General features: G+C 45.6%; 1 protein-coding gene across 2 annotated transcripts; it reads right to left on the reverse strand.

The window, feature by feature from the left end:
* Positions 1 to 447: 447 nt before the first annotated feature.
* MLANA (melan-A) lies at positions 448 to 15957 on the reverse strand. 2 transcript variants are annotated; one of them, XM_075596629.1, is made up of 7 exons: positions 15856 to 15957; positions 12524 to 12597; positions 10740 to 10811; positions 10126 to 10236; positions 6459 to 6555; positions 1582 to 1686; positions 448 to 1125 (listed from the first exon to the last, which is right to left on the reverse strand). In XM_075596629.1, exons 4-7 carry the CDS (start codon positions 10209 to 10211, stop codon positions 1057 to 1059), a joined length of 357 nt encoding a protein of 118 aa, XP_075452744.1. In that variant the 5' UTR covers positions 10212 to 10236; positions 10740 to 10811; positions 12524 to 12597; positions 15856 to 15957; the 3' UTR covers positions 448 to 1056. The 2 variants fall into 2 exon arrangements, with proteins under 2 accessions (XP_075452744.1, XP_075452736.1); XM_075596621.1 differs by having other exon boundaries at positions 10126 to 10239; positions 15856 to 15955.
* Between the last annotated feature and the right edge of the window lie 9686 nt (positions 15958 to 25643).

The raw sequence follows: 25643 nt of genomic DNA on the forward strand, positions 1-25643 counted from the left end.
TGCACCTAGGAGAGTTTAGTTGTGTACTCAGTTCCCAAGTAAGTGTGTCTTTTTGCTGTAGTTTGTGTATCATTGTGTGTATGCCTTTTCTTGTGAATAAATTTACAATTTATTTCATTAACTTGTTTTGCTCAATGCATGATCCGGATAAAAAGGTGTAAATTGCCTGGTCTCCCGTGACAATCAAATAGAAGCAACGAGCAGCAGGGTTCTGTTTTAGAGATAAACACACATGCACAGACTAGAAGCACAGATATGTGCTTTGTAATTCATTGTTATACCTAAAATACTGACCAAAAAAATCATTTTGCTTGCTTAACTAAAGCAAAAAAAAAAAATGATTATTATTATTTAACCCACGAATCATGTAGGTCTTCAGACAATAGCACCTTTAAAAAGATCAGACAGACATACACCCATGCATGGAAAGTGCAGTCCCACTAAATATATTCCAAATCAATGAACATTTATTTTATGAAATTACAGATAACAAGGGTTATTACTCCCGCTGGTATGTTATGGTGTGATATTCTGCTTTATCACCGCCATTGAATCCTATGGAAATTCTGTGTTAGAACAAGGTATTCTTCGTTATCAGTAGGTACACTAAAACTTGCTACATACAGGTCTATTTCTGAGCTCTCTATATGTAGTTAATAAAGCCAGCACAAAATGGGACATATTTGAATTCTCAAATCCAACACCTTAAACACTACCTTCTTTGCTGTAAAAACATCATGATTCAAGGTCATGAGCGGCTGTATTGATCCAGCAAAGAAGAGAAGAGGAGTTTAAGGTACTGGGTTTGAGAATTCCAATGTTTGCTTTCATTTTTGAACCACATAAAAAAAAAGGAGGGTTGGAACGCTCCATATGTAACAATATGTCGTCATGTATGACACGTAAAGAAATTAGTATATTTAAAAACAAACAAACAAAAAACATGAAAGCAGCAGCAAATCCAACTTTACTGTAATTCTTTTAGTTATTATTAGGATAAAGGAGCATTTAGCATCCAGTAATGCTAGATAAGGACTGGATGTCTGTGCTCTGACGTCAGGGGGAATAAGGTGGTGGCTGAAACTCTGCAGAGATTTTGTCATAGGCAGGAGGAGCACCAGGCACCTGTGGATACAAAAAAACAAATGATAATGGGAAAAAGATTCAAACGTATCTAATAATCTACTAGGACACTTTACATGCACCATTACTTTTATCTGTATCCTTGCTGGCCAGAGCGGTGGTAACGTTTTTCCAGAACCAAGGGGTCTTCCAGGTAGGACTTGACAGTTTCTTCTACCCAGGTTTAAGCTTTTAATTTTAATTATTTGGTTCAATTACAGTGAAATTGCTGACTTCTAACCATTTATGAGACCACACATCCCATGAATGTGAAAATTATAAGTATTGACTAAGTGCAGAAGTCCGTAAAAGTACACGTGATATCCTGTCCATTTGAGATGACAGTTTCCTCCTCTGTAAATGACGCAGAATTAATGTTGAGGCAAACCAAGAAGTGATCAGCACTGCCGCGGGTTTATGTAGAAACATACAGAATTAGAAACAAATATGAAAACTCACCACATCTCTTACACTGCTATATTCATGTAAGGGCACTTTGCACTCCCCATTTTCATGAGATCCTCCCATCAAGGATCGGATTGCAGCCGGACCAAACTGCTGACTCTATTGGAAAAAAATAAATATATATGTGTAGCTAGGAGAAACAACCCCCAACGGAGGGGAGAGAGAGACAGCTAGGTTCCCCCCTGGGTCCCCTTACCTCCTCAGATGCCGACGGGTGGTGCGCGGGTGCTACCGACTAGTGCCGGTGCGTGCGGAAGTATAGGCAGGCTGTCGGGGGTATAGGCAGGGCAACCGAATCGCCGGCGGCTCCCGTAGTAGGGAGCCGCCATATTGAAATTGATTGCACATGCGCAGTAGGATCACGCGAGCGGCGGCCATTAGGGGACTACAAGTCCCATCAGGCATAGGGTCAGCGAACCAGGTGATGCCACACAGCCAATAGGGCTGCAGCTTTACCCTGAACCAGAGAAGATACTTTTCATGCGCTTACACCACGTTAGCAGTCAGAGCTGGGACAAGGAAGGGGTAGGTTGTGTGTGCAGGTGTCTGTGGCACATGCACTAGGCCAGATACCCCCTACTAGGCCCCAGCTAGGCCCCGAATCCCCTCCGCTTGTGGTTGCTGCAGGGACAGGCCCATAGATAGGGACACTGTCCTGTAGCTTCAGAGTGAGGGATACAGACAGGAGCAGCTGCTTCCTTTCCATCGGTGGTCTGGAACCAGATCCCCCTACACATAGAGACTCATCAATGGTGGCACAGTCCAGGCGGGATACCACCCAACGTAGAGTCGGAGGCATCGCGGGTTATGGCAACGGATCCGTGGATCCCATCATCAGTTATAATATTTGTTTTACATTATTTGTTGGGCCGATTTTAATCCTTAGCAGCACGCTCCTAGAGGGCAACACTACTATGGTGTAATTTAATATATTTAGCCAATCCCCTGCAACTGCTTATTGAGCAGTTTGTGGCTAGCCAGCCCCTCCTCTTCTAGATATATAATCTCCCAGCAAGGTCCCATTATTTCACTTCACTTGCAGACATGTCAGTATCTGTACTGACATATACCAGTTTTTAAACTGCACTAGGTTATATAAGCATATGCTTTGATATTTTAACCTCCTCAGGGCTTATTTCACATAACACTAGTATGCATTTAGCGTAGGGACCTGTTATAGAGACTTACCTCGACGTGGTTAGCAGGCTTGGCATTATTTGATCAAAGGATGTAACACAAAAGTCTCCTTTTTTCTTCTAGGTATTTACACCATATATATATATATATATATATATATATATATATATAATCAAAAAATAAATGACGATACCGTTCTGTGGCTAACGAAATGCTTTTATTTGTGCGAGCTTTCGAGATACATTGATCTCTTCTTCCGGCGATGTTACAATGAATGAAGCAAGCAAAGGGTATACTTAAAAACAGTGTCTCTTGGAATGTTATTCATGTCTTCATTGTAACATTGTAACATCGCCGGAAGAAGAGATCAGTGTATCTCGAAAGCTCGCACAAATAAAAGCATTTCGTTAGCCACAGAACGGTATCGTCTATTTATTTTTTGATTATTGAAGCTCGGCTAACACGGTACTGATACCTCTACATACTGTATATATACATATATATATATAGAATCCAATGCACAGCCGGCACACCATATGCAAGTAAATAAGTTTTGGTGCTTATCCCATAAAGCAATAACAGACCATACGATACCGGTTGCAACACGACATCAAGGGACAGCACGCAGGTAAGTAAATCAAAAATGTTCTATATTTGATAGATATAGAACATTTTTGATTTACTTACCTGCGTGCTGTCCCTTGATGTCGTGTTGCAACCGGTATCGTATGGTCATATATATATATATATATACATGTGAAGGGGGCAAAACAAAAAGTGAATCCCTGCACTTCTCCCTTTGGGATACATATATATATATATATATATATATATATATTATACACAAAGAAGCGAATATCGCATCACTACCAATAAATAAAGCAGAGTCAAAACCTACCTAAATCAGAAAAATATATCTGAAATAGTTATAGCAGAGGTATAAGCTGTAGGTGGTGCTAGAGGAAAGAAATGAATATGGAAACACAAAAAAGAAAACCTCTAAAGTAGCACTCAGACAAATGTTTGCAAAGAATAAAAGGGGTACTTTAATTAAATTTGAAAAAAAATAACAGACATACAAACAACTAACTGGAGAGCCTGCCTGACTAACGAATAGAAAGAAAACCAATGGACAGAAAATAGCAAAAAAGCATAAAATGCAACACAAAATAATAGACCCCCCAAAAAAAATTTGAAAATATGATGCCCTTAAGAAACTGGCTTTCTGTGGGAACAAAAGTTCCCGCAACAAAGCAATATAGACCGGCCGGTCACCACATGTATAAGAGACTAAAGAACATCACAGGTCTACATATATAAGCATAAAGAAATACACAAAAAATAACGTAAGTGTTATGCTGATAGCAGTAAAAAATGTCACTAGCAAAGTATAAACCTATTGCAACTCAGGTGATGCTAGGGCAAAGGAGACATATAAGTATGTATATTTAGTGACCCAAATACATATATTAAAGCAGATGGGAAACAAAAACAGGGAGGGATAAAATAACCCAAGATACTCAGCTCCTTGATGTAAAGATACTGCATACATAGATCAGCACAGCACAGTCCACTGAGAAAGTCCAAAGATATAGGACTTGATTAGTTGTCCAAAATAGAGCAAAAGCAGGCAGGATCAACAGCAGCAAAAATTAAAATTAGCCCACTAACGCGTTTCGGCAACTAAGCCTTCCTCACGAGTGTATGTATGTATGCAGTATCTTTACATCAAGGAGCTGAGTATCTTGGGTTATTATATCCCTCCCTGTTTTTGTTTCCCATCTGCTTTAATATATGTATTTGGGTCACTAAATATACATACTTATATGTCTCCTTTGCCCTAGCATCACCTGAGTTGCAATAGGTTTATACTTTGCTAGTGACATTTTTTACTGCTATCAGCATAACACTTACGTTATTTTTTGTGTATTTCTTTATGTTTATATATGTAGACCTGTGATGTTCTTTAGTCTCTTATACATGTGGTGACCGGCCGGTCTATATTGCTTTGTTGCGGGAACTTTTGTTCCCACAGAAAGCCAGTTTCTTAAGGGCATCATATTTTCAAATTTTTTTTTTTTGGGTCTATTATTTTGTGTTGCATTTTATGCTTTTTTGCTTTTTTCTGTCCATTGGTTCTCTTATTACTCATTAGTCAGGCAGGCTCTCCAGTTAGTTGTTTGTATGTCTGTTATTTTTTTTCAAATTTAATTAAAGTACCCCTTTTATTCTTTGCAAACATTTGTCTGAGTGCTACTTTAGAGGTTTTCTTTTATGTGTTTCTATATATATATATATATATATATATATATATATATATATATATATATATATATATATATATATATATATATGTATACATACATACATACATACATATATATATATATATACATACATACATACATACATACATACATATATATATATACATATATATATATATACATATATATATATATATATATATATATATATATATATATATATATATATATATATATATATATATATTGCTATCCCAAAGGGAGAAGTGCAGGGATTCACTTTTTGTTTTGCCCCCTTCACATAGAGACTCATCAAAGGTGGCGCAGTCCAGGCGGGATACCACCCAACGTAGAGTCGGAGGCATCGCGGGTTATGGCAACGGATCCGTGGATCCCATCATCAGTTACAACATCTGCGCTCCCGGGTGTGGACACACCCAGCAGGTACCCAACAAAGTGCACCATCTCACCTTTACAGATTAGTGGGCAGCGCTGTACCACACATTGGATGGGGGTTTGACCTTGTAGACACCAGGTTGGTTGGGTGCCCAAGGGCCCCTAGGTACTTTGGGGGACGGTGACTCCATTGAGAGGGGGTGGAGTATTGGAAGGTATGGCCGTGCGAGGCCTGGTGGGTAGGCTGTAACTATATTAGCTGCATATAGTAAAACTGTTCTGCTTTACCAAGTGTGTATTTTGTATGTGTCCTGTAAAGGGGGAATTCCACACGCTAGAATCCCGTACAGGTGGAGGCGCTACCGAGCATCACTCAGGTATACCCCAGGTTCCCAGTAGCGGAGACTCAGCTCTCCTGTATGCCACAGGTATAGCACCACACATATACCGTAGCCACACATCTCCCAGGGGGTGGGGGGAAAGTGCGCTACATAAGGATTATGAAAATGTTCTTTCTTCATACTTTCTCTCATCAGCTCAGTACAAGTTAGTGAAAAGTAAGATATACTGTCCCCCAATGTCTGGTTTTGTTTCTTACTCCGTGTTCTCAGAAAGAAAACTCCCTGGCTCTAAGCAGGGTGACATGACCTATAGGGCCAGGAAAGTTCATAGATAACTTTTCGACTGGGACTAAATCAGAGTAGCACAAGCCTCAAAGAATACAAATCATACTATAATGTATGGTTAACTTCCCCTCAGCATCAAACTACACTTTACCTGGCACAAATGTACTAGGAGTAATTCATTTCTGTTCTAGGAACTATAAAATCTACTTTAAAACATTGGGTGATTAACCCAGGTTACAAGAAGCAGACAAATCTGCACCCTTTCCTTGTTATAATCAAAGAAAATCCCCATGGTCCTACTGTGATGATTAAGGAGATACACTTTAGTGACACTTTGTTGGATATGACGGTGGGGGGTGGGGGGGGGGGACGGAGTTAGATATTTTTAAAACACTTTATCTACACATGTAAAATTGACTTGGTAGTTAATAAAAGGAATCCTTACCCCAAGTATTTTATAACCGCTGCGCCTTTTAAAGTACCAGCATCCAAGGATCAGAATAACAGCGAGAATTACAGCTAGGACAGCTATGCCGGCCGCCCTAGAGAGAGAGAATCACACATTTTACAAAAAAGTTTCCCCTTTGCAGCCATGTCCACAACATTTATTATTAAAAGACAGCCCATGTTCTGGAGACAGTGTGCTTGGAGTGAGTTAACTAGGGATACCATTTGCTTGGAAATCTTTTAAACCAAGTGAATAGTGTTGCGAGGTGTCCAGTATTGAACCAGACTGTCCTGTATTTGGACACTGTGCAGTAAAGAAAATTAGCGGTAATACTGGACATGTATGTGTCCGGTATTGCCTATCTGGACGTAGTGACCTGACCGGCTTGGGGCGGGGCAGCAGGATTTCCCTGAGCAGCGAGAGAGCAGAGCTATTGCTAGGGGGGCGGGCAGCTTCCGCCATCCTGATTGGCTGCATTACCCAGCAGCCAATCAGGAGGAAAAAGGCATGGAGCAGAGAGAGGTGAGAAGTGTGTGTATGCATCTCTCACCTGTCACAATTGTGTCCAGTATTTTTGGCGAAGCCACCTGGCAACCCAACAAATGAGCCATTGATTATTATTCAAAAGATTCATGGTGTATTTTTGAGCAGACAGAATCCATTTTTGAAAAACACCTTTTTCCTTAAAAAGAAGGGCGTATAAATGTAGAGAGCAGCCATACCCCATAAATGTTCTGGCTTTGCCAATAGTTAGAACAGTCTTTTGGCCTATAGAGCTGGAAGACCCTCATAATGGGTCTAAAGAGAACAAGTGGTCATTGAAACAAAAATTCAATCAAAACACCACATACTGCAATATGTGTATTGACTTCTTCAGTGCCCAAGGGCCGAGCAGCTCATTGCAGGGAAAGCTATGTACAAGCAATTATAGATCTGGGGTTGTAGAACCTGGGCTCATGGAACCCCAGTCCTGGTCAGGCTTTTGGTCATAATGCAATGAACACAGACAATATATACAGATGAATTGTGTGACATTGTGTAAGCCTCTCAATGTTCCAAACAATAAAAAATGACAACTTTTTTAGTCAAGTTTTTAAAAAACAGCAGCTCAGTCTCAGGCTTGCAGACGATCCGCCATGAATTAAGTCAATGTGTATGGCAAATGTATTGAATATGCCAATTTGCAGTCAGTCAATTCATTTAACGCCGAGACCATAAATTGGTCGCACACCACGTTTCGCGCACTGGTGATATTTCAATGACAGCTTATTAATTAACATACAGAACCCCTATAAGCTCATATTGAACCCCCAAAATAACCACAATATATATATATATATATATATATATATATATATATATATATATATATATATATATATATATGTGTGTGTGTATAGGTGTCAAAGAGGAGTGCTACTGAGTATGGCAATATATATTTAAAACCAGAGACAGAACATGAAACACAGACAGAGCTCAGTGCTACATCCATTGACACAGATACACGGTACAGTGCCTATATATATATATATATATATACACATACAGTTGTATTTACATTTATATATATATATATATATATATATATATATATATATATATATATATATATATATATATAAGATATCTTTTGAATAAAATGGTCTTTTAGTTTAACTCTTTGGCCAAAGTGTCGTAAGCCCTTGAGCCCCTCCAAGGCAGACCACGTCTCAAGGGTCCTAACACTAATAGCTCAATCAGGGCATGCAGACGATCCGCCATGAATTAAGTCAATGTGTATGGCAAATGTATTGAATATACCAATTTGCAAAGTCAGTCAATTCCTTTAACGCCGAGACCATAAATAGGTCGCACACCACGTTTCGCGCACTGGTGATATTTCAATGACAGCTTATTAATTAACACAGGGAATCAGATTTGGGTGTGGGGGGGGGGAGCGGGGAGAGAAACACTTAAAACGTCACACATTTCACAGTTTTGCAAATGTCTACGTTACTAGGAAGTCCGCCTAGTAGACTTGGTGGAGTAGGAGTCTGAACTCCAACAAATTCTGATTTCAGACAGACCGCCTATTCTATACAGATTTATATAGAGGGGCCGGTCAAATATATTGGAAGAGATGTACCTGAAGAAGCCTGTTGGGGTACAGAATGACATTTGGATTCTGCTCTTGTAGTGCTGATTGTATTTCCCAGAATCAACAGCAGTGTTGTATAAATGTGGTTGCTAATGGACATTACATTAAAGGTACTTGTTAGCGCGATCCCCACTCGTAAATAAGAAGTAATGGCGAGCAGTGGCGTAGCTAGGCATGCGCGGGCCCCATTATGTGTGAACATATTCCGTAGATTCAGGAGTTTCCATCGCCCCCGCCCAGCTTTTACACCTCCTCACTCTGCTCTATTCACCCCTCTCTCCATGTATTTCTCTCCCCCCTCTTACACCCCCTCCCTCACTACCCCATTTTTCCTCTCACACTCTTTCCCGCCCCCCCCCCCCTCCCTTCCACACTCAATCCAGCTCCTTCAATCCTCCCCTCCACCCCTGGCCACACATACAATTCCCCCTCTACAATACCTCCCTCCCCCTACCCAAATTAGAACCACCTACACTACAATAACCCCCCCCCCTGCCCCAAATGGTTGAAAAACACTGGTGTACAGTATACTGCACAGTAACTTCTTCTTTTAATACAGTTAACTATAGACAATTGTGTAAAAAATGACAAACTATTTTTAAAATGCTCTAATAAAAAGATTGTCATCACGTGTTACCTCAATTGCTTGCTCTGAGGCACACACAGCACACTGAGACACTGAATCACACACAGCACACTGAGACACTGAATCACACACAGCACACTGAGACACTGAATCACACACAGCACACTGACAGACACTGAATCACACACAGCACACTGAGCCACTGAATCACACAGCACACTGAGACATTGAATCACACACAGCACACTGACAGACACTGAATCACACACAGCATACTGAGACACTGAATCACACACAGCACACTGAGACACTGAATCACACACAGCACACTGAGACACTGAATCACACACAGCACACTGAGACACTGAATCACACACAGCACACTGACAGACACTGAGGCACAAATAGCACACTGAGACACTGAATCACACACAGCACACTGACAGACACTGAATCACACACAGCACACTGACAGACACTGAATCACACACAGCACACTGACAGACACTGAATCACACACAGCACACAGACACTGAATCACACACAGCTCACTGAGACACTGAATCACACACAGCACACTGACAGACACTGAATCACACACAGCACACTGAGACACTGAATCACACACAGCACACTGACAGACACTGAATCACACACAGCACACTGACAGACACTGAGGCACAAATAGCAAACTGACAGAGCAAACTGTAACTGACAAATTTACACACAAACACACACAACATACTGACACACTGACAGACACTGACAGATTGAAACACACATGGAGATCAGGTTTTATACCGTAGGAGGTCATAATCCTGTTCTACATAGCAATGGTAGGTTAAAGTGGACAACAACAAAAAACCACCAGGAGGTATTTGAGTCGAGAAGAACAGTGTACAAGTACAATAGTGGATTACAGTATGTTATTTTATACTCACTCCTCAGCACTGAGCCCTAAGCGCCCACCGCTCCTGCCAGAGCTGCTGGAGGCCCCAAATGTGTGCGAGTAGGCGGTACGGGGCATTGCCAAAGATCCACAGTGCCAGGTTCTGCTGAAGTGAAAGAAAGATTCCTCCAGTATCATTACATATAACATACTGGGCCTCAGCCCTTTCACCAGCTGAAATCTAAATACCTTCCCCTTCTCCCTGATTATTGCATAAAAAGTCAATTAACCGAGTCACTAAAAGGAGGGGCCATCACACAGGTGTTCTGTAATGCTATACATTTGGTGAATTAATAAAAATAAATTGTTGGTTTATGCTTAATTCTAGAAAATTATATTTTTATTAACCTATTCCAGACCTGTCAAGGCTCGCTGAATTTAGCAGCTGCTGTCTAATAGAATGTAGTGGTCTCGCATAAAAAAATCCACACTTTTCCTTTTAAATGCCATATTTTTGTCCAGAACCTATCTGTTGTTCTGCGCCAGTGAGAAACGTTAAAAAAACCCCACTGGGTCAAGGAATGAAACATAGAATGAGTATACCTGCTAACTAACTCCAGGTGAACAGTGTGGTAATGATCAAGTCAGTCTTTCTTCAGAACTTACTTTATTATTATAAAGTTACTGACGGCCGCAGTAATCTCAGTAGAGTTGGATACTCTGGTTGACTCCAGAAGCCTGTGAAAATGGCATAATTAATTAAGGAAAACAGAGAAGGGCAGAGTATGCTCCAAAATATGTACTGTCATTAAAATTGCTGTGTTATTAATACCACTGAAAAATATCACTCATTTCTTATGGATCTTACTCACAGTAAGTGACGTGTGAAATTGTCGAGAGTCACTTTGCGCCATTTCGATCGAATATTGCAAAGGTTTTGAATACCCAGTGAAGGCATTAATTGAACTTTTGGCACAAAACGTTCTAGTGAAATGCCCCGAATTGTTCAAAATGTCACTTTTTGGAAATGGCGAAATTGACGCTCCGTGACTTTAAAAAAAAAGTTTTTTTTTTTTTTTTTTACGTTTGATCGAATTTCAAAAGCAAATGTCATCGAAATGAATCGAATATCCAATGAAGATTGACTTATAGCATTAAGCAAACCTCCTGCAAACTTTTGAACCGAAGCGAGTGAAATGTGCACTTCATACAGCTTTAAGGATGTCAACTGGGTTTCATATATTTACCACTTTTCTGCCAAAGTGGCCAAAAGCGCATTGCAATGCAAGGGGTAAAGTCAAAATAATTCAGTTCAAATATCATTTTAGACTGAGCCTGACAAATTTTAGTCATATTGGTTTCTGAGGTATTTAAAGCTACAGCTGCAGCCACCAGCAGGCTTGGGAGTATTACAGATACAAGCACATACAGTACACAGCAGCAATGTACTTGCACTGAACTCTCCAAACATTCCAGGGGCTATTCGGTCTGTGCAGGAAACTTGCATTAACCTTGGCTTAGAATGCACAACATGTGCAAAAAAAAAACGATCATAGAGATTTGGTGCAAAATGAAGGCAATCCTTTCATAGTCCATTGACTTGCACTGCGTTGAGAGAATTTCAGTTAGAGATAAAGCAGAAAACATGATTTTCAGCTCAGAGATTTTCCCACAAATATAGAAAGAGATAGGTACTAAATATGCATTTGCTTGCTTTCGTGAAGTGCAAAATATCTACTTATTTTCAAACACATAAAATCGCTTTGGGGCATCTGAAGTACATTTAAATGACAAGGAGTAGGAGAGGTGTATGAGGATTTGGGGGTTCTCCCCAGTGTAGTAATATCTGAACCCTGTTGGAATAGCTTGTAAAATGTTACCTTTGTTTTAACAATTAGGTTGGCGTTGGCTATAACAGCAAAGGAAATTACTCAACGTGAGTTAAAGCAATTTTAGGATATTGCAAAAGAAAGATGCAAACGTACTGTATACAGTACTATGCAATACAAAACAGTCAGAAGTGACTGATCGCAGGAAATCCATTTTCAAGTCAATGGTAATGAATTACCCCTAAGAGAGAGCTAGAAAATAAAGCCGATTTTCTAGGAGAATACTAAATACCCATCACTAAATGTTCAGTACACTTCTTTACCCTAATTTAAAATTATACACTTAACAAAAATGTCATCTTGATATTTTCCAATCAAATTAACCATGCTACAACTTTGTTGGACATGTTATGAAAAAAGTCTCTGCTCAACGGAAAATTGATCTAATTTATATGGCTGCAGTAAATCAAGTGGGGAAATCAAATTCAACGCCAAGTACTCTTGGGTAATCAAATAGAAGTAGTCCAAATTAGTAGAAATCCAATTATGCAAAATCAATGACAAAATATTTTAAATCTGTTTTTTTTGTTGCAGAGTAACAGAAAGGCCCTATGAACTCACCTCACTGTCAGGAGCAGCTCTTCTGTGGATGCACATACCAGTTTTCTCCTTAATCTTTTGGTTGAATCTCATGACTATCACGGGTTGAATTCCAAAAGGGGAGAGAAAAAAACCCCCTTTGATTTGAATTAATTAGCGTGAAGGCAGTAAAGCCAAGCTGTACAATACCACTCTAGAAACAAACGAACACTGTGTAACCCCTTACACCATGCATGACTTACCCATGCCTGGAGCTGGACCCCTCTCCCATCCTCTCCCATTCCCAATAACACATCATATAACTTCTTGGAAGAAATTAACAGCTACAGCTTTATTTATTACAACAGATCAACATATATCATATTTATCCCCAACTAGGGACCCAACCAGATTGTTCCGGCCACATCTACCAGAGCTCGAGAGATACCCCCAGCTCTTGCTCATCTAAGTCTGAATGGCACAGAGCCACCATCCGAAGGTCACTACCAAACTAACTCAGCCTAGACTGGAATGTTAGCACCTTCCCCAAATTCTATCTGGAAGCTCACCACCATTCTGGCTGCCCTAACCTGGAATAAAACCGCCTTTCCCAAGTAAAATACTTCCGAGGTCTGAGACTTCCCTCCAGGAGCCAGTACTGACTGACTTCCCCCCCCCTGTTCCCCCAGAGTAACATTACTCCCGCCACCAGCAAGGTCATTTAACAGGCCTTAAACTGGCCTTGCGAGCCGCCACTAGCTTTTTCCAGCGCGCCTTGCCACGCAAAAATCAAGATATATTGTTCCCAATATCTGATGGATGGAACTCATCCTCCCGAAACCGGCCTTTCAGCCTCCCTTCAAGGTTCTCAAGCCTCACTGTAATCCCCCTTAAATCTAGCACGAATGCCACCATCAGGGTCGCTGAGAGGGGGGGACAGCTAGGACTCCTGTCCCAGGCCCCGTGAGTAAAGGGGCCCGGGCCCCCTACCGGCAAAGCTTATCTGGCCTGATCCGCAGAGGTGGCCTGCTGGAAGGTGTCCTTGGAGGCTCCTGTGGACTGGAAGAAGGAAGGTTCCCCTGACAGGCACTTCTGTGGGCACCTTTCAGCAGGCAGCTCGGCAGGCCCCCTCCACAGGCCTCTAACAGGCTCCCTCAATCCTCCAGGGCAGCTGGTAGGCAGGAAGCAGACTGATCCTCTCCTCTCCTCTCTTCCAATATCCCTGCCCCCTCCAGGGTGACCAGATGTCCCGGTTTAGCCGGGACAGTCACGTTTTTTTAATGTCTGTCCCAGCTGCCCGACATTCTTTAAAATGTCCCGTTTTTTTGTGGCTGTCCCAGTTTTGACCATCAGAGCAGGGGGCAGCAGAGAGCAAGAATGCTGGAAGGGAGGAGAGCGGAGGCTGGGTCTGAACTGCAGAGGGTGGGGCGGGGTTAGCCACAGAGGGTGGGGGCGGAGATAGCTGCAGAGATTTGGGGCAGGGTTAGCTGCAGAGGGTGTGGGCGGGGTTAGTGTCAGCGGAGCCCCAGCAGTGAGAACTTCCGGTGTCTGTTGCCAGGGCTCAAGATGGCTTCCCCTTCCCCCCACGTTCCACAGTGACAGGTAGGGGCACACACTCACTCATTCACTATAGGGAGATAGAAACACAGAATGGGGAGAGAGGCAGCATGGGAGGAGAGAGACACAGCATGGGGAGAGAGTGAGACACACAGCATGGGGAGAGAGAGACACACACAGCATGGGGGGAGAGAGACACACAGCATGGGGATTGAGAGAGACACACACAGCATGGGGAGAGAGAGAGACACAGAGAATGGTAGAGAGAGAGACACACAGAGAATGGGGGGGGGAGAGAGACACACAGAATGGGGGAGAGAGACACAGTGAATGGGGGAGAGAGACACAGAGAATGGAGGAGAGAGAGACAGAGAGAATGGGGGAGAGAGACAGAGAATGGGCAGAGAAACAGAATGGGAAGGGTGGAACGAGAATGAAGGGATGGGAGGGGGAACGGGGATGTGAGGGAACAGGGATGGGGGATGGGAGGGGAACAAGAATGGAGGGATGGGGAGAGAGAATAGGCTGTGTGTGTGTGCGAGGGGCGGAGAGACATAAAGGAGACTTAAAGCGCAGTTGATTTGTTTTGTAAATATTTTTTTTAATGTGTCCCAGTTTTTACTTTTTTAAATCTGGTCACCCTACCCTCTCTCCCCACCTCTCTCTCGCTTCCACCCCCATTTCTCCGACTCTCTCTCTCCCTCCTTTCTCTCTCTCTCTCTTTCCCTTTTGCCTCTCTCTTTCTCCTTTGCCTTTCTCTCCTTCCCCCACCCTTTCTCTCCATCCCCCATCCTCTCTCTCTCCTTCCCCCACCCTCTCTCTCCTTCCCCCACCCTCTCTCTCCTTCCCCCCCTCTTTCTCTCCTTCCCCCTCTCTGTCTTCCCCCTCTCTTTCCTTCCCCCTCTCTTTCTCCACCCCATCTCTCTCCCCTCTCTTTCCTTCCCCCTCTTTCCCTCTCTCCTTCCCCTCACTCTCTCTCCTTCAACCCCCCTCTCTCCTTCACCCTCTCTTCCCATTTCTCCCTCCACCCCCTCTCTCCTTCTTCTCTCTCTCTTTCTCCCTCTCTCTTTCCCCCTCTCTCTCCTTCCCCTCTCTCTCTTTCCTCCTCTCTCTATCCCCGTCCCCCCTCTCTCTTTCCTTCCCCCTCTTTGCCCCTCTATCCCTCCTTCCCCCTCTCTCTTTCCCATATTTCCTTCCCCCTCTCTTTCCTTCCCCATCACTCTTTCCCCCACTCTTTTTCTCCCCTCTCTTTGTCCCCTCTCTCTTTCCATCTCTCTCTCTTTCTCCCCTCTTTCTCCTTTCCCATCTCTCTCTCCCCTTCCCCTTCTCTCCCTTTCCCCCCTCCCCCTCTCCAACTTACACTGCCGGTACTCCCTCACCTGCCTTACATCATACTGCCCTCTAACCCCCCTAGTTGAACACATTTTCCTGCCTGGTCCATTTTAGATCTCCTGATTCTAAACTTCACAGACTGTGCATCCCACTCTACTTCCTCTCTTTGCAACCCCCCCTCCCTCCACTTTGCGCGTCACCCAGATCATCCTTTGATTTGGCCCCCCCTAATCCAACCTGCCACTTCTCTATATATTATGAAATCCTTAGTAAAATCCCTATCTTCCTTCAACTTTAAGAAGACGGAGACGCCGGCTAAAGTTTTTGCAATCATTGAGACTGACCCTCCCAACTCCTGTTTCTTTAACAGAAGCCTTAACATTTTATCCCTGGTTGCCTCTATCATTACTTTCTCAGGCCTTTCCTCTTCTAAGTCTAAACTTGACCAGGCTCACCATTCCTCCCAAGCTCTGGTGTATACTGACCACATACACAAGGCTACAGAAGTCCTCATCAGCTCCATCACTCCCGACCTGCTTCCTGCCACAGCTTCTGCGGGCATGGTTTTCTCGACGTAGCCAGAACCAACTTCCAGAACGCCGCAAACTGAAATCGAGAAAGGGCATCTGCTACCTTGTTAACCAATTCTAGGACGTGTGTAGCCTTGGACCAGATATTATGACCACCCTCCTCCCCCCAGTGTCGTCCGACTTGCGAGACCCCCCACCTCTATCTCCCACACCCTCATCTCTCCATTCCCTCCCCCTCATGCCCCCACCTCTCTCCCCATGCGTCCACCCCTCTCTCCCCATACACATAATGTCCTCCCTCCACACACACAGTCCACCCTCCCACCCACAATCCCTCCCTCACTCTCCGCACACACAACACACACAAATACCCCCTCCCCCCCACACACACACACAACACACACACAAATACCCCCTCCCCCACACACACACATACACACAATACCCTCCCCACTAAACACACTAAACACACACGCCTCTCTGCTTACCTGGAGGCCTTCAGTGCTGCATCGATCAGCCTGCCTTTTACCTCTACAGCCCTCCCCATCTTTAACCTTTGTTACTAATCTTTCCCCACTGATGGAACGCTCTTCCACTCAATATTCATCAAGCTCCTTCACTTTCCGTATTTAAATCCCAGCTGAAAATCCACCTGCTAAAAGAAGCATCTCATTAAACGTTTAACGCCTCTACTACCAACTTCAGAGGCACTTGTCCTTCATTGTCCGCACTTCTCATAATGCACTTGTTACTTCTAACGTGTCTCTAAGCCTCCAACATAAATTTTAGATTGTAAGCTCTTTGGGGGAGGGTCTCCTCTAGCCTTATGTTGCACTTATTCCCATTGTTTGTAATGTACACAATTTTACTTCCTATTGTACAGTTGTATAGCGCTGCGTACATGGTTGGTGCTATATTAATAAAATTATATATATAGTACATGTATGTGGACTCAACAACCTGCAAAACAGCATGTATTGTATAACCAGTGAATATAGGAGTGGTTCACTGATTTAGATCTCAATGCTATCTCTCTGTGCCCTTGGACTAGTCACGTTATCTTCATTTGCTTGAGCCACAAACATTAGAATGTTTATTCTTTTTAAAGGGGCAATCTCTTCTGGGACAAAAGTGAACTAATGGCAGTAACATGTTTAATGAGTTATACATGTGGGTGAATGTTGACCATATAAGGAAAAATGTAATGACACAAAAGGATCTTCTAAAGACCTCTATAATTATAGGCAATACCGGAAACCTGTTGATTACAACTATTCTCCACAAATTGAAACAGATTAGGGATTAATAACATGCCGAATTGGGAAAAGAAAGGGGGTAGAGTAAGCAAAAATGACAACTGGGATAGGCATACATTTAGGTATAACTATGAAGATAATAGAGGCATTGCCTCCTCCTCTGCTCCATCACAACAATTTACTGTAACAAGGAAAATGAAGTTTTTTTTAAGCCTGGTCAGGGTTTTCCAATTTGTGTGAAACAAGGAACAGGTTCTCACCCTTAATGGAGAGAGTCACTCCCCTAGGCATAAGAAAAAGAAGCATGACAGAGGACAACGAGGGAGAAGGAAGAGGCAGGACAAAAAGAACAAATTGGTAGGAAATAATATATTTAATTTAAGTAGCAAAATTCTACAGTATATGCCACTCTGAATAAGGTGATCTCTAAAGGTCTCACCTTTGCCCCTACAATGGGACAGAATAGATTTAACCTATTTATAGACACTAATACATTTCTGAGGACTCTGACAATAAGTAGGTTTTTGCTTAACAGGGAAACGGAAGTAAGAAATGGGGAAGGCTCAAATACCAAGCTCGGTAATAATGTAAATAATGATAATACTACACCATCATTCATACATTCTAAATTTAAGCCTGGGCCACATTCTTTCCTAGTTATGCCAAAGGAAATCATCTGGAAGTGTTTTTCCAGCTTATCAATAAAGATCTTGAGTCACTTGCAACCAGAAAATGGCGATTTCATGATCATTTGTCCAAAGAGGAGAAAGAAGCTTTGGAGGAACTATCAGCATACTGTATGACAGCCGAGTTATAAAACAAGCAGATAAGGAGGGAGGGATCATAGTAATGAATAAGACCTATTATATAAAATAAGTTAATAGAATACTGGATGATGCGAGTACCTACTGTACACTAAGCTAAAAGGAGATCCCACAGAGTTATTTAAAAAAAAAAAAATATTCTACTGGCAGAAGGAAAACCCTTGGGTGTTCTAGATGATGGAGAATACAAGTTTCTTTTCATAGAAAATTTGAGAATGCCAGTGTTCTATTTTTTTTTTTTTCAACAAAAAATTTCTTTATTGGGTCAAGGAACAGTACATACAATATCTGACAACCCGCTATCTTATATGAGTGCCCCTGAACCCAACATTTTATTTTACAGCATCAACTGCGGGAGAAATAAAATTAAAGACTTACAAGACGTACAGGACAGACTTAGGGAAAAGAAAAGGGGGGGGGAGAGGGGGGGGGGCGTCCAGGTAAGACGGCCCGTCAGGACGGTCAGATGGAATGTGTCTCCAGATTGTGCTCTTGAGCCACCGGCACTGTAGTTGTTTCGAGGGAGCCGACTGTCCGTCTCCGCGTGGTCATCGCGTGTCTGCCCTATCGGTGTTCTAACCTGTCGTTGTCTGTGCCGCTGCCCCGAAGGAGAACGCATCTTATATTATCACTGCAGAATATTGGTGGCATTCACCCCAGGGATGTCAGATTGGTCTAGCCAAGGGGCCCATACTTTTAGAAAATTTGTGCCGGTGTCATTGACCAGACTCGTCAATTGTTCCATCCGGCAAACATACCAGATTCTGTTCCGAATTTTCATCATCGTGGGTAAGTCTGGTTGCTTCCACAATGCCGCGAGTTCGCACCTCATGGCTGTTGCAAAATGTGCAATCAGTTTTTGTGCCGGTCCGCCTAGCCCCCGCCTGCGCCTGCCCAGCAGGAACAGCCAGGGGTCCAGGGGGACCGGTCTTCCGAGAATTCTCTCTAGCCAATTTTGGATTTCCTCCCATAAAGGTGCCACTTTGGTGCAACCCCACAGCATGTGCAGCAAGTCTGCTTGTTCCCCACATTGTTTGGGACACAATGGGGGGTAACCTTTCACAAACTTTGCTAATCGGATTGGGGTGAGGTACCACCTCATGAGGACTTTATATGCGTTCTCCTTCAGGGTTGTGCAGATCGAGCTTTTGGCCGCCGCCAGCACTATTGTGTCCCAGTCTTCGTCTTCTAGGGTCTCCCCTAAGTCGGTTTCCCATGCCTGTCTATAAGTCAGTTTGGTATCGTCTGTGGTCTCAGGGCAGACTACCGCTCTATAGATCGTAGAAGTAAGTCCCGAGGTGTCCGTTCCTCTTGAACACAGCTGCTCGAAATTGGTACGCTTCGGGCGTTTAGGGATTTTGTTATAGAAGGCTCTAATCTGAAGGTATCTAAAGAATTCGGAGTTTGATATCCCGGTTTCAGATTTAATTTGGTCGAATGATTTTAGTAGCGGGCTACCTTTCAAATGTAGAAGCCTTGTGAGGCCCTTTGCTTTCCAGGCCCCCATATGTCCACCTGGCATGCCCGGAGCGAAATCAGGGTTCCCTACAAACGGGGTCATATATGTGTGCTGGGTGGTAAGCGCACATCTGAGTCTGGTGTCCCTCCAAACTGCCAACGAGCTCCTCATAGTCGCCAGCGGTATCCCCACGGATTTTTGTACTCTCTGTGGAAGCCAGATTAAATCCCGTAACTCCACCGGGGAGCTACAATGACGTTCCAGCTCCACCCACCTCCGGAGAACCGTCGGCAAGTGCCACTGTACTATTTGAGTCAATTGTGCCGCTCGGAAGTAGGCCAACAAGCAAGGTACCCCTAGTCCTCCTCGTAGTGTTGGGCGAATTAATATACTAGCTTTGATACGGGGCTTCTTATTACCCCAGACGAATTTCACCATGGAGGACTGCAGGCGGAGGATGTCAGCCCTGATCACCTGCACCGGGAGTGTCTGAAATAGGTACAGGATTCTGGGGAGGAGGTTCATTTTGAGGCATTGGATCCTGCCGATCCAGGAGACCGCATAGCCTGACCAGAGTCTGAGATCCTCCAATAGGGTCCTTATCAGTCTGGGGTAGTTAGCTTTGTATAGGGCGCTATATTCTTTGGTGATATTAACCCCTAGGTATTTAATCGAGGAGACTTGCCATTTGAAGTTAAAATTTAGTTCTATCAATTTTGCGGTAGCCTTTGGCAGGTTTAAATTTAGAGCTTCTGACTTAGTTTGGTTAATTTTGAACCCCGAGATCTTATTAAATTTATCTAGCAGGCTGAAGACGTTTGGCAGGGAGGTAAGGGGCTTAGTTAACATTAAGATAATGTCGTCCGCATACAGGGCCACCTTGTGTGACTGGTCATGAATTTGGATTCCTGTTATATCTGGGTTATTACGAATATGTGCCGCCAAGGGCTCTATGCATAGCGCGAATAGTAGTGGGGACAGGGGGCAACCCTGTCTGGTGCCACTCTGTATCGGGAATTCCTCCGAGGGGAAGCCCTGGTGCCGGACTCTCGCCCTCGGTTCATGATACAGAGCTAGAATGGCGCTCAGCATTCTCCCTCCCACGCCGAACTCCCCAAGCGTCTCTTTAAGGTAGGGCCAATCAATTCGGTCAAAGGCTTTTTCGGCATCTAAGCTAAGTGCCATAGACGGGCTATTCTGTTTCTGGGCCAAATCTATTAAGTCTATGATCCGTCTAGTATTATCTGCCGCTTGCCTCCCGCAGATGAACCCTACTTGATCTGGGTGGACCAGCTTGGGCATTACCGTGTTTAAGCGGTTTGCCAATAGTTTGGAAAAAATTTTAGTATCAGAATTGATTAGTGATATTGGCCGATAGCTCTTACAGTCAGCTGGGTCCTTCCCTGGTTTGGGGATCACTGATATGGACGCTTGGAGCATTTGGCTCGGTATAGGGGCCCCATCTAAGAATGAGTTGTATAGCCTAGTCAGGTGAGGGACTAATAATTTCCGGAATTTTTTGTAATATAAGTTAGAGAAACCATCGGGGCCTGGGGCCTTCGATGACTTCAGTGATTTGATTACCTCAGATATTTCCTCACCTGAGAAATCCACCTGCAGCGCGTCCCTTTCCAATCTGCTCAATCTGGGCAAATTTGCCTCTTTCAGAAACGTCTTCAGCTGTCTATGAGTGGTCTCACAATGGGAGACCTTCGCCCCATCATATAGGGTCTCATAGTATGTTTTGAACTCTTCGACAATTTGTTTAGGGTCAGAAGTGAGGCCACCTTTATCAGTTCGAATTGACTGTATGTGGAAGTTATTACTCCTATTCTGGAGTTTACGGGCAAGCGGGGTATCTGGCTTGTTGGCACGTTCATAGAATTTCCGTTTAGACCAGGTCAGCTCCTTCTCAGCTCGGGAGGCCATCAGTAAATCTAGTTGCGTCTTGGTATCTAGCCATGCCTTAAGGGTTTGGGCTTGTTTATTTTGTTTGTGTAGGGCGGAGAGGGTTTTTAGGTCTGATTGTAAAGTGTGAATCTTTTTGTCCCTTTCTTTCTTCCGCCTACTAGCAATCCCTATGAGTTCTCCTCTGAGTGTCGCCTTATGGGCCTCCCATAGGATAGACTGAGATGCCACGCTACCCGTGTTCTCGTCAAAATATGTCCTGATTTTTCCCTCTATTGATTGTGCCACCTCAGGGATTTTAATTAGATACTCATTGAGTTTCCATGTCGCTCCGGGCCTGTCAAGCACGTAATCTGTGCACCGCAGCTCTACTGGTGCATGATCTGACCATGAAATATCATGGATTCCCGTGTGGGCGATCTGCGAAACCATTCTGTTGGTCACAAAGGGTAGTCTATCCTGCTATAGCGGTCATGTGGGTGGGAGTAAAATGTGTATTCTCTTTCCCCTGGGTGTTGCTCGCGCCAGATATCAACCAGGTTGTTGGCCCGGAGGCCCCTGATCCAGGCAGCTCTACCCTGTGGATTTTTCAGTCCGCCTACAGTGCATCTGTCCGTGTGAGGGTCGAGAGTATGATTAAAGTCCCCACCTAAAATTATAGCACCCTGTGCTATTCTCTGAAGGGTCGTGAAAAAACGGTCAAAGAAGGAGTCTGCGCGGTCGCTGGGGGCATATACATTTGCTACAGTGAGTGGCTGGCCACAGATGGTCCCGACCACTATTAAGAACCGACCGTTAGCATCCCTCTTTGTGATGGTTATATCCAATGATAGGCGGTTGTGCAATAGAATTGCGACTCCTCTCTTTTTTTTATTTGCTGCGGCAGACACCCAGGTCTGATATCTACTGTCAATAAACTTAGGGGAGTGGCGTCGGGAGAAGTGTGTTTCTTGTAACATGATAATGTCCGGGTTCAGTCGTCTATAGTCAGTCATGGCCAGTCGACGTTTCTGGGGGCTGTTAAACCCCTTCACATTGTGGGATATGATTGTGAGGTCCCTACCCATTTGTGCTGTTTGTGAGACTCTTAACGGTGGCGGTCTGGATGATGGACCCGTGTTGTCGAGTTGTCCAAGGACGTCTGGAGCCCAGAGTGTGTCTTCGTGTGTCTTTGGCCTGGGAACGGGGGAAACAGAAGGGAGCAGACATAGGGGTAGAACACATAACAAAGAAATAATGACATAAATATTTGGTGACCCAATGAGAGTAGTCCTCCCAGGGTACCATAACTGCCCCTTCTGGGGGTCCGGACCTAGGCACCCCACCTCCCCCTGTGGGGGTGGGCTCTCGTCCCAGATGTACCGGCCCAGTGGGGTCTTGTGCGGGTCTCCCTGGGGCTAAGACCCAGGATCCCGCTTGGAGTCCCATGTCAATGGCGGGCGTAGCGCATCCCGCCTCCGCCTTTGAACAAATAACTTTCTTTTTAATAGCATGGTAAACAACAACTTCACAACATTTTTTCCCTTATGCCCTCGCTGTCCCCTTGGCTGCGGAAACTTTCAGTCTCCCTGTTAATTCGCCCTCTAATCCTATAACTGCTGCATCCTTGGTCAGCTCTTTGTGCCTCAGCTTTGTGTCTGCTCGCCTGGATATTATCGTGGCCCCATTGCCAGTTGTTTAGGGTAACCTGTGTGTGCCTATCAAAGGATGCTGTTAGCTTGGTGGTATTGTGACTGTTATATATTCCTTCCTTTTTGGCTGTGGGGGGGGGGGGGGGAGGGCGGTGGGGGGGGGGAGAGCGGGGGGGGGGAGAGCGGGGGGGGGGAGGGGGGAGGGAGGGAGGGGGGAGGGGGGAGGTTAGGGAGGGGGAGGGGGGGGGAGGGGGAGGGGGAGCTGGGGGGGGGAGGGGAGGGGGAGGGGGAGCTGGGGGGGGGGGGGAGGGGGGGAGGGGGAGTGGGGGGGGGGAGGGGGGGGGGAGGGGGAGAGCAGGGGGGGGGGGAGGGGGAGGGGGGGGAGGGGGAGTGGGGGGGGGAGGGGGGGGGAGGGGGGCGAACCGGGGAGGGGGGGGAGGGGGGGGGAGGGGGGGGAGGGGGGCGAACCGTGGGGGGGGGGGAGGGGGGGGGGAGGGGGGCAAACCGTGGCCCGCATGATGGGTGTTGGGCAAGGGTGTGTTTATTATCTGTGATTGGTCTCTGTAGGCCACAACCTTGGTCTGTATGTCTAATGCGTTTGTCTGAGATTGTTATAGAGCTGAGTGCTCATGCTTCTTGCATTGACTTAATGCGCAGGAGGGGGGGGGGAGGCAAGGGGGGAGGCAGGAGGGGGGGGGAGGGGTGTGTGCGTGTGGGCAAGTAGCTGGTAAGTTTGAACGTGGGGGGGGGGTGTGTGCTTGTGGGCAAGTAGCTGGTAGGTTTGAACGTGGGGGGGGGGGGGTGTGCGTGTGGGCAAGTAGCTGGTGAGTTTGACCGTGGGGGGGGGGGTGTGCTTGTGGGCAAGTAGCTGGTAGGTTTGGACGTAGGGGGGGGGGGGTGTGTGCGTGTGGGCAAGTAGCTGGTAGCCATAAGTAGCCGGTAGCCATAAGTAGCCAAGCGCTCCCAGTTTCAACCTCATCATTCACAGCCGGGGAAGGGAAGGGGAGGGGAAGGGCAAGGGAGAGATCGGCTGTTGCCGCTATAGTCCTATCTCTATCCCTGCCAGGACTGCACATCCGGTTCCGGTGGCAACTGGCATCCGGAGGCCGGAGCATCGCGGGATTTCCTGTGTCCGGACGGGTGTGGCCCATCCAAGATGGCCGTCTCGCTGCTTCCGGTGACGTCCTTCCGGGTGCCATCATTGAGTCGCCGGACGTCGGGGGAAGCGGATGTCTCCTCGTGGGCTCTTCCCGCCAAACGACCTTCACTTCCGGTAGGTGCTGGTGATCCCTCCATGCGGTCTGGCGGCGCCATCTTCTTGGTCTTGCGTGTCACAGGGATTTCCTGGAATTCTTTTCCCTCGTTACGACCGGCACTTCAGGTAAGAGGATGCCGCTTTGGCTCCGCGTCTATTATTCTTCTTTTAGGAGCAGTTATCCAGAGATCTCCGGTCCGTGCTGGGACGTCTGCAGTGCATTTTGTGCACTTTTTCAGGGTAGTTCTGGCAAGAGTCAGGGAAAAACTAGGGCCTAACTGTGGCCAACTCAACTTTGTCCTTTAGGGCGCCGCTCTACACCTCCTCCTCCGTCGCCCGGGTCTTGCGATTTTTGGGGCTCGTAGATTTTTGCCACTCTGCAGGTGGACTCCGCTCCCTGCTGTTATTTGAGACAGGGCCTTCCTCCAGACCTAGGTTGCGGAGGAACTCTGGGGCTTCTTCCGGCTCCTTCATCGAGATGGCCCTCCCATTCCGCAGGACCAGTAGTCCGAATGGGAAGGTCCACCTGTATCTTACTGCCCTGTCCCGCAGTATTTTCGTAATTGGTTGTAGCTTCTTACGGCGAGCCAGGGTAATAGGGGAGAGGTCCTGGTATAGTTGGATGGCTGTGCCTTCGAAACTGCATGCCTCGGGGCCCCGGGCTGATTGGAGCGCAGCTTCTCGGGTGCTATAATAGTGCATCCTGGCGATAATGTCTCTAGGGTGGTCGGGGGCCACTGGCCTACTCCGGAGGGCCCGGTGGCAACGGTCCATTGCCAGCTCCAACGCAGGTACCCCCGGTAACAACACAGACAGCCAGCGGGTTATATAGTCTTTAATATCCGCCACGTCTTCAGAGATGCCTCTAATGCGGAGGTTGCTTCTGCGGTCTCTGTTCTCCGCGTCTTCCTGCCGCTCAGCCAACTCCGCTATTTGCGCCTGCAGGTGGTTTGCTCTCTTCTCAGCCTTTCTCGCTGCAGTGTTGGAGGCCGCCATGCTGTCTTCCAATGCCCCTGTGCGTTCTCCCAGGCCTTGGATTTCTTGTTTAAGCTCTTGAATTTCGGCACGGAAGAGCGACCTCATATTAGCATAGAGCCGGTCGAAGTCGCATCTTCGTACCGGGAGCTGGCCTGCCGCGTCCTCTCTCTCCTCCTCCCGATCGGAGTCGGATCCCGCTATGGAGCCCGGCGCCATTTCAGCCTCGGCCCCCCGCGTTGCGGCTCGGCTCACATACTTGCGCATGTCGCCGGTAGATTTTTTTTTGGTAGGTTGTGGGGCCATCCTGATGTGTTCCCCTGTTCGTGCGTAGTATTTATTGTCGGGTAAAGTGATTTTTAAATGTTAGTCTGTCGTTGTTTTATGCGGCGGGTGCGGGAGCTCTCAGCTTAGGCTGCTACTCTCCTCGCCATC

This window comes from Ascaphus truei, chromosome 1 (genome assembly GCF_040206685.1).
Source record: "Ascaphus truei isolate aAscTru1 chromosome 1, aAscTru1.hap1, whole genome shotgun sequence".
Taxonomy (NCBI): domain Eukaryota; kingdom Metazoa; phylum Chordata; class Amphibia; order Anura; family Ascaphidae; genus Ascaphus; species Ascaphus truei.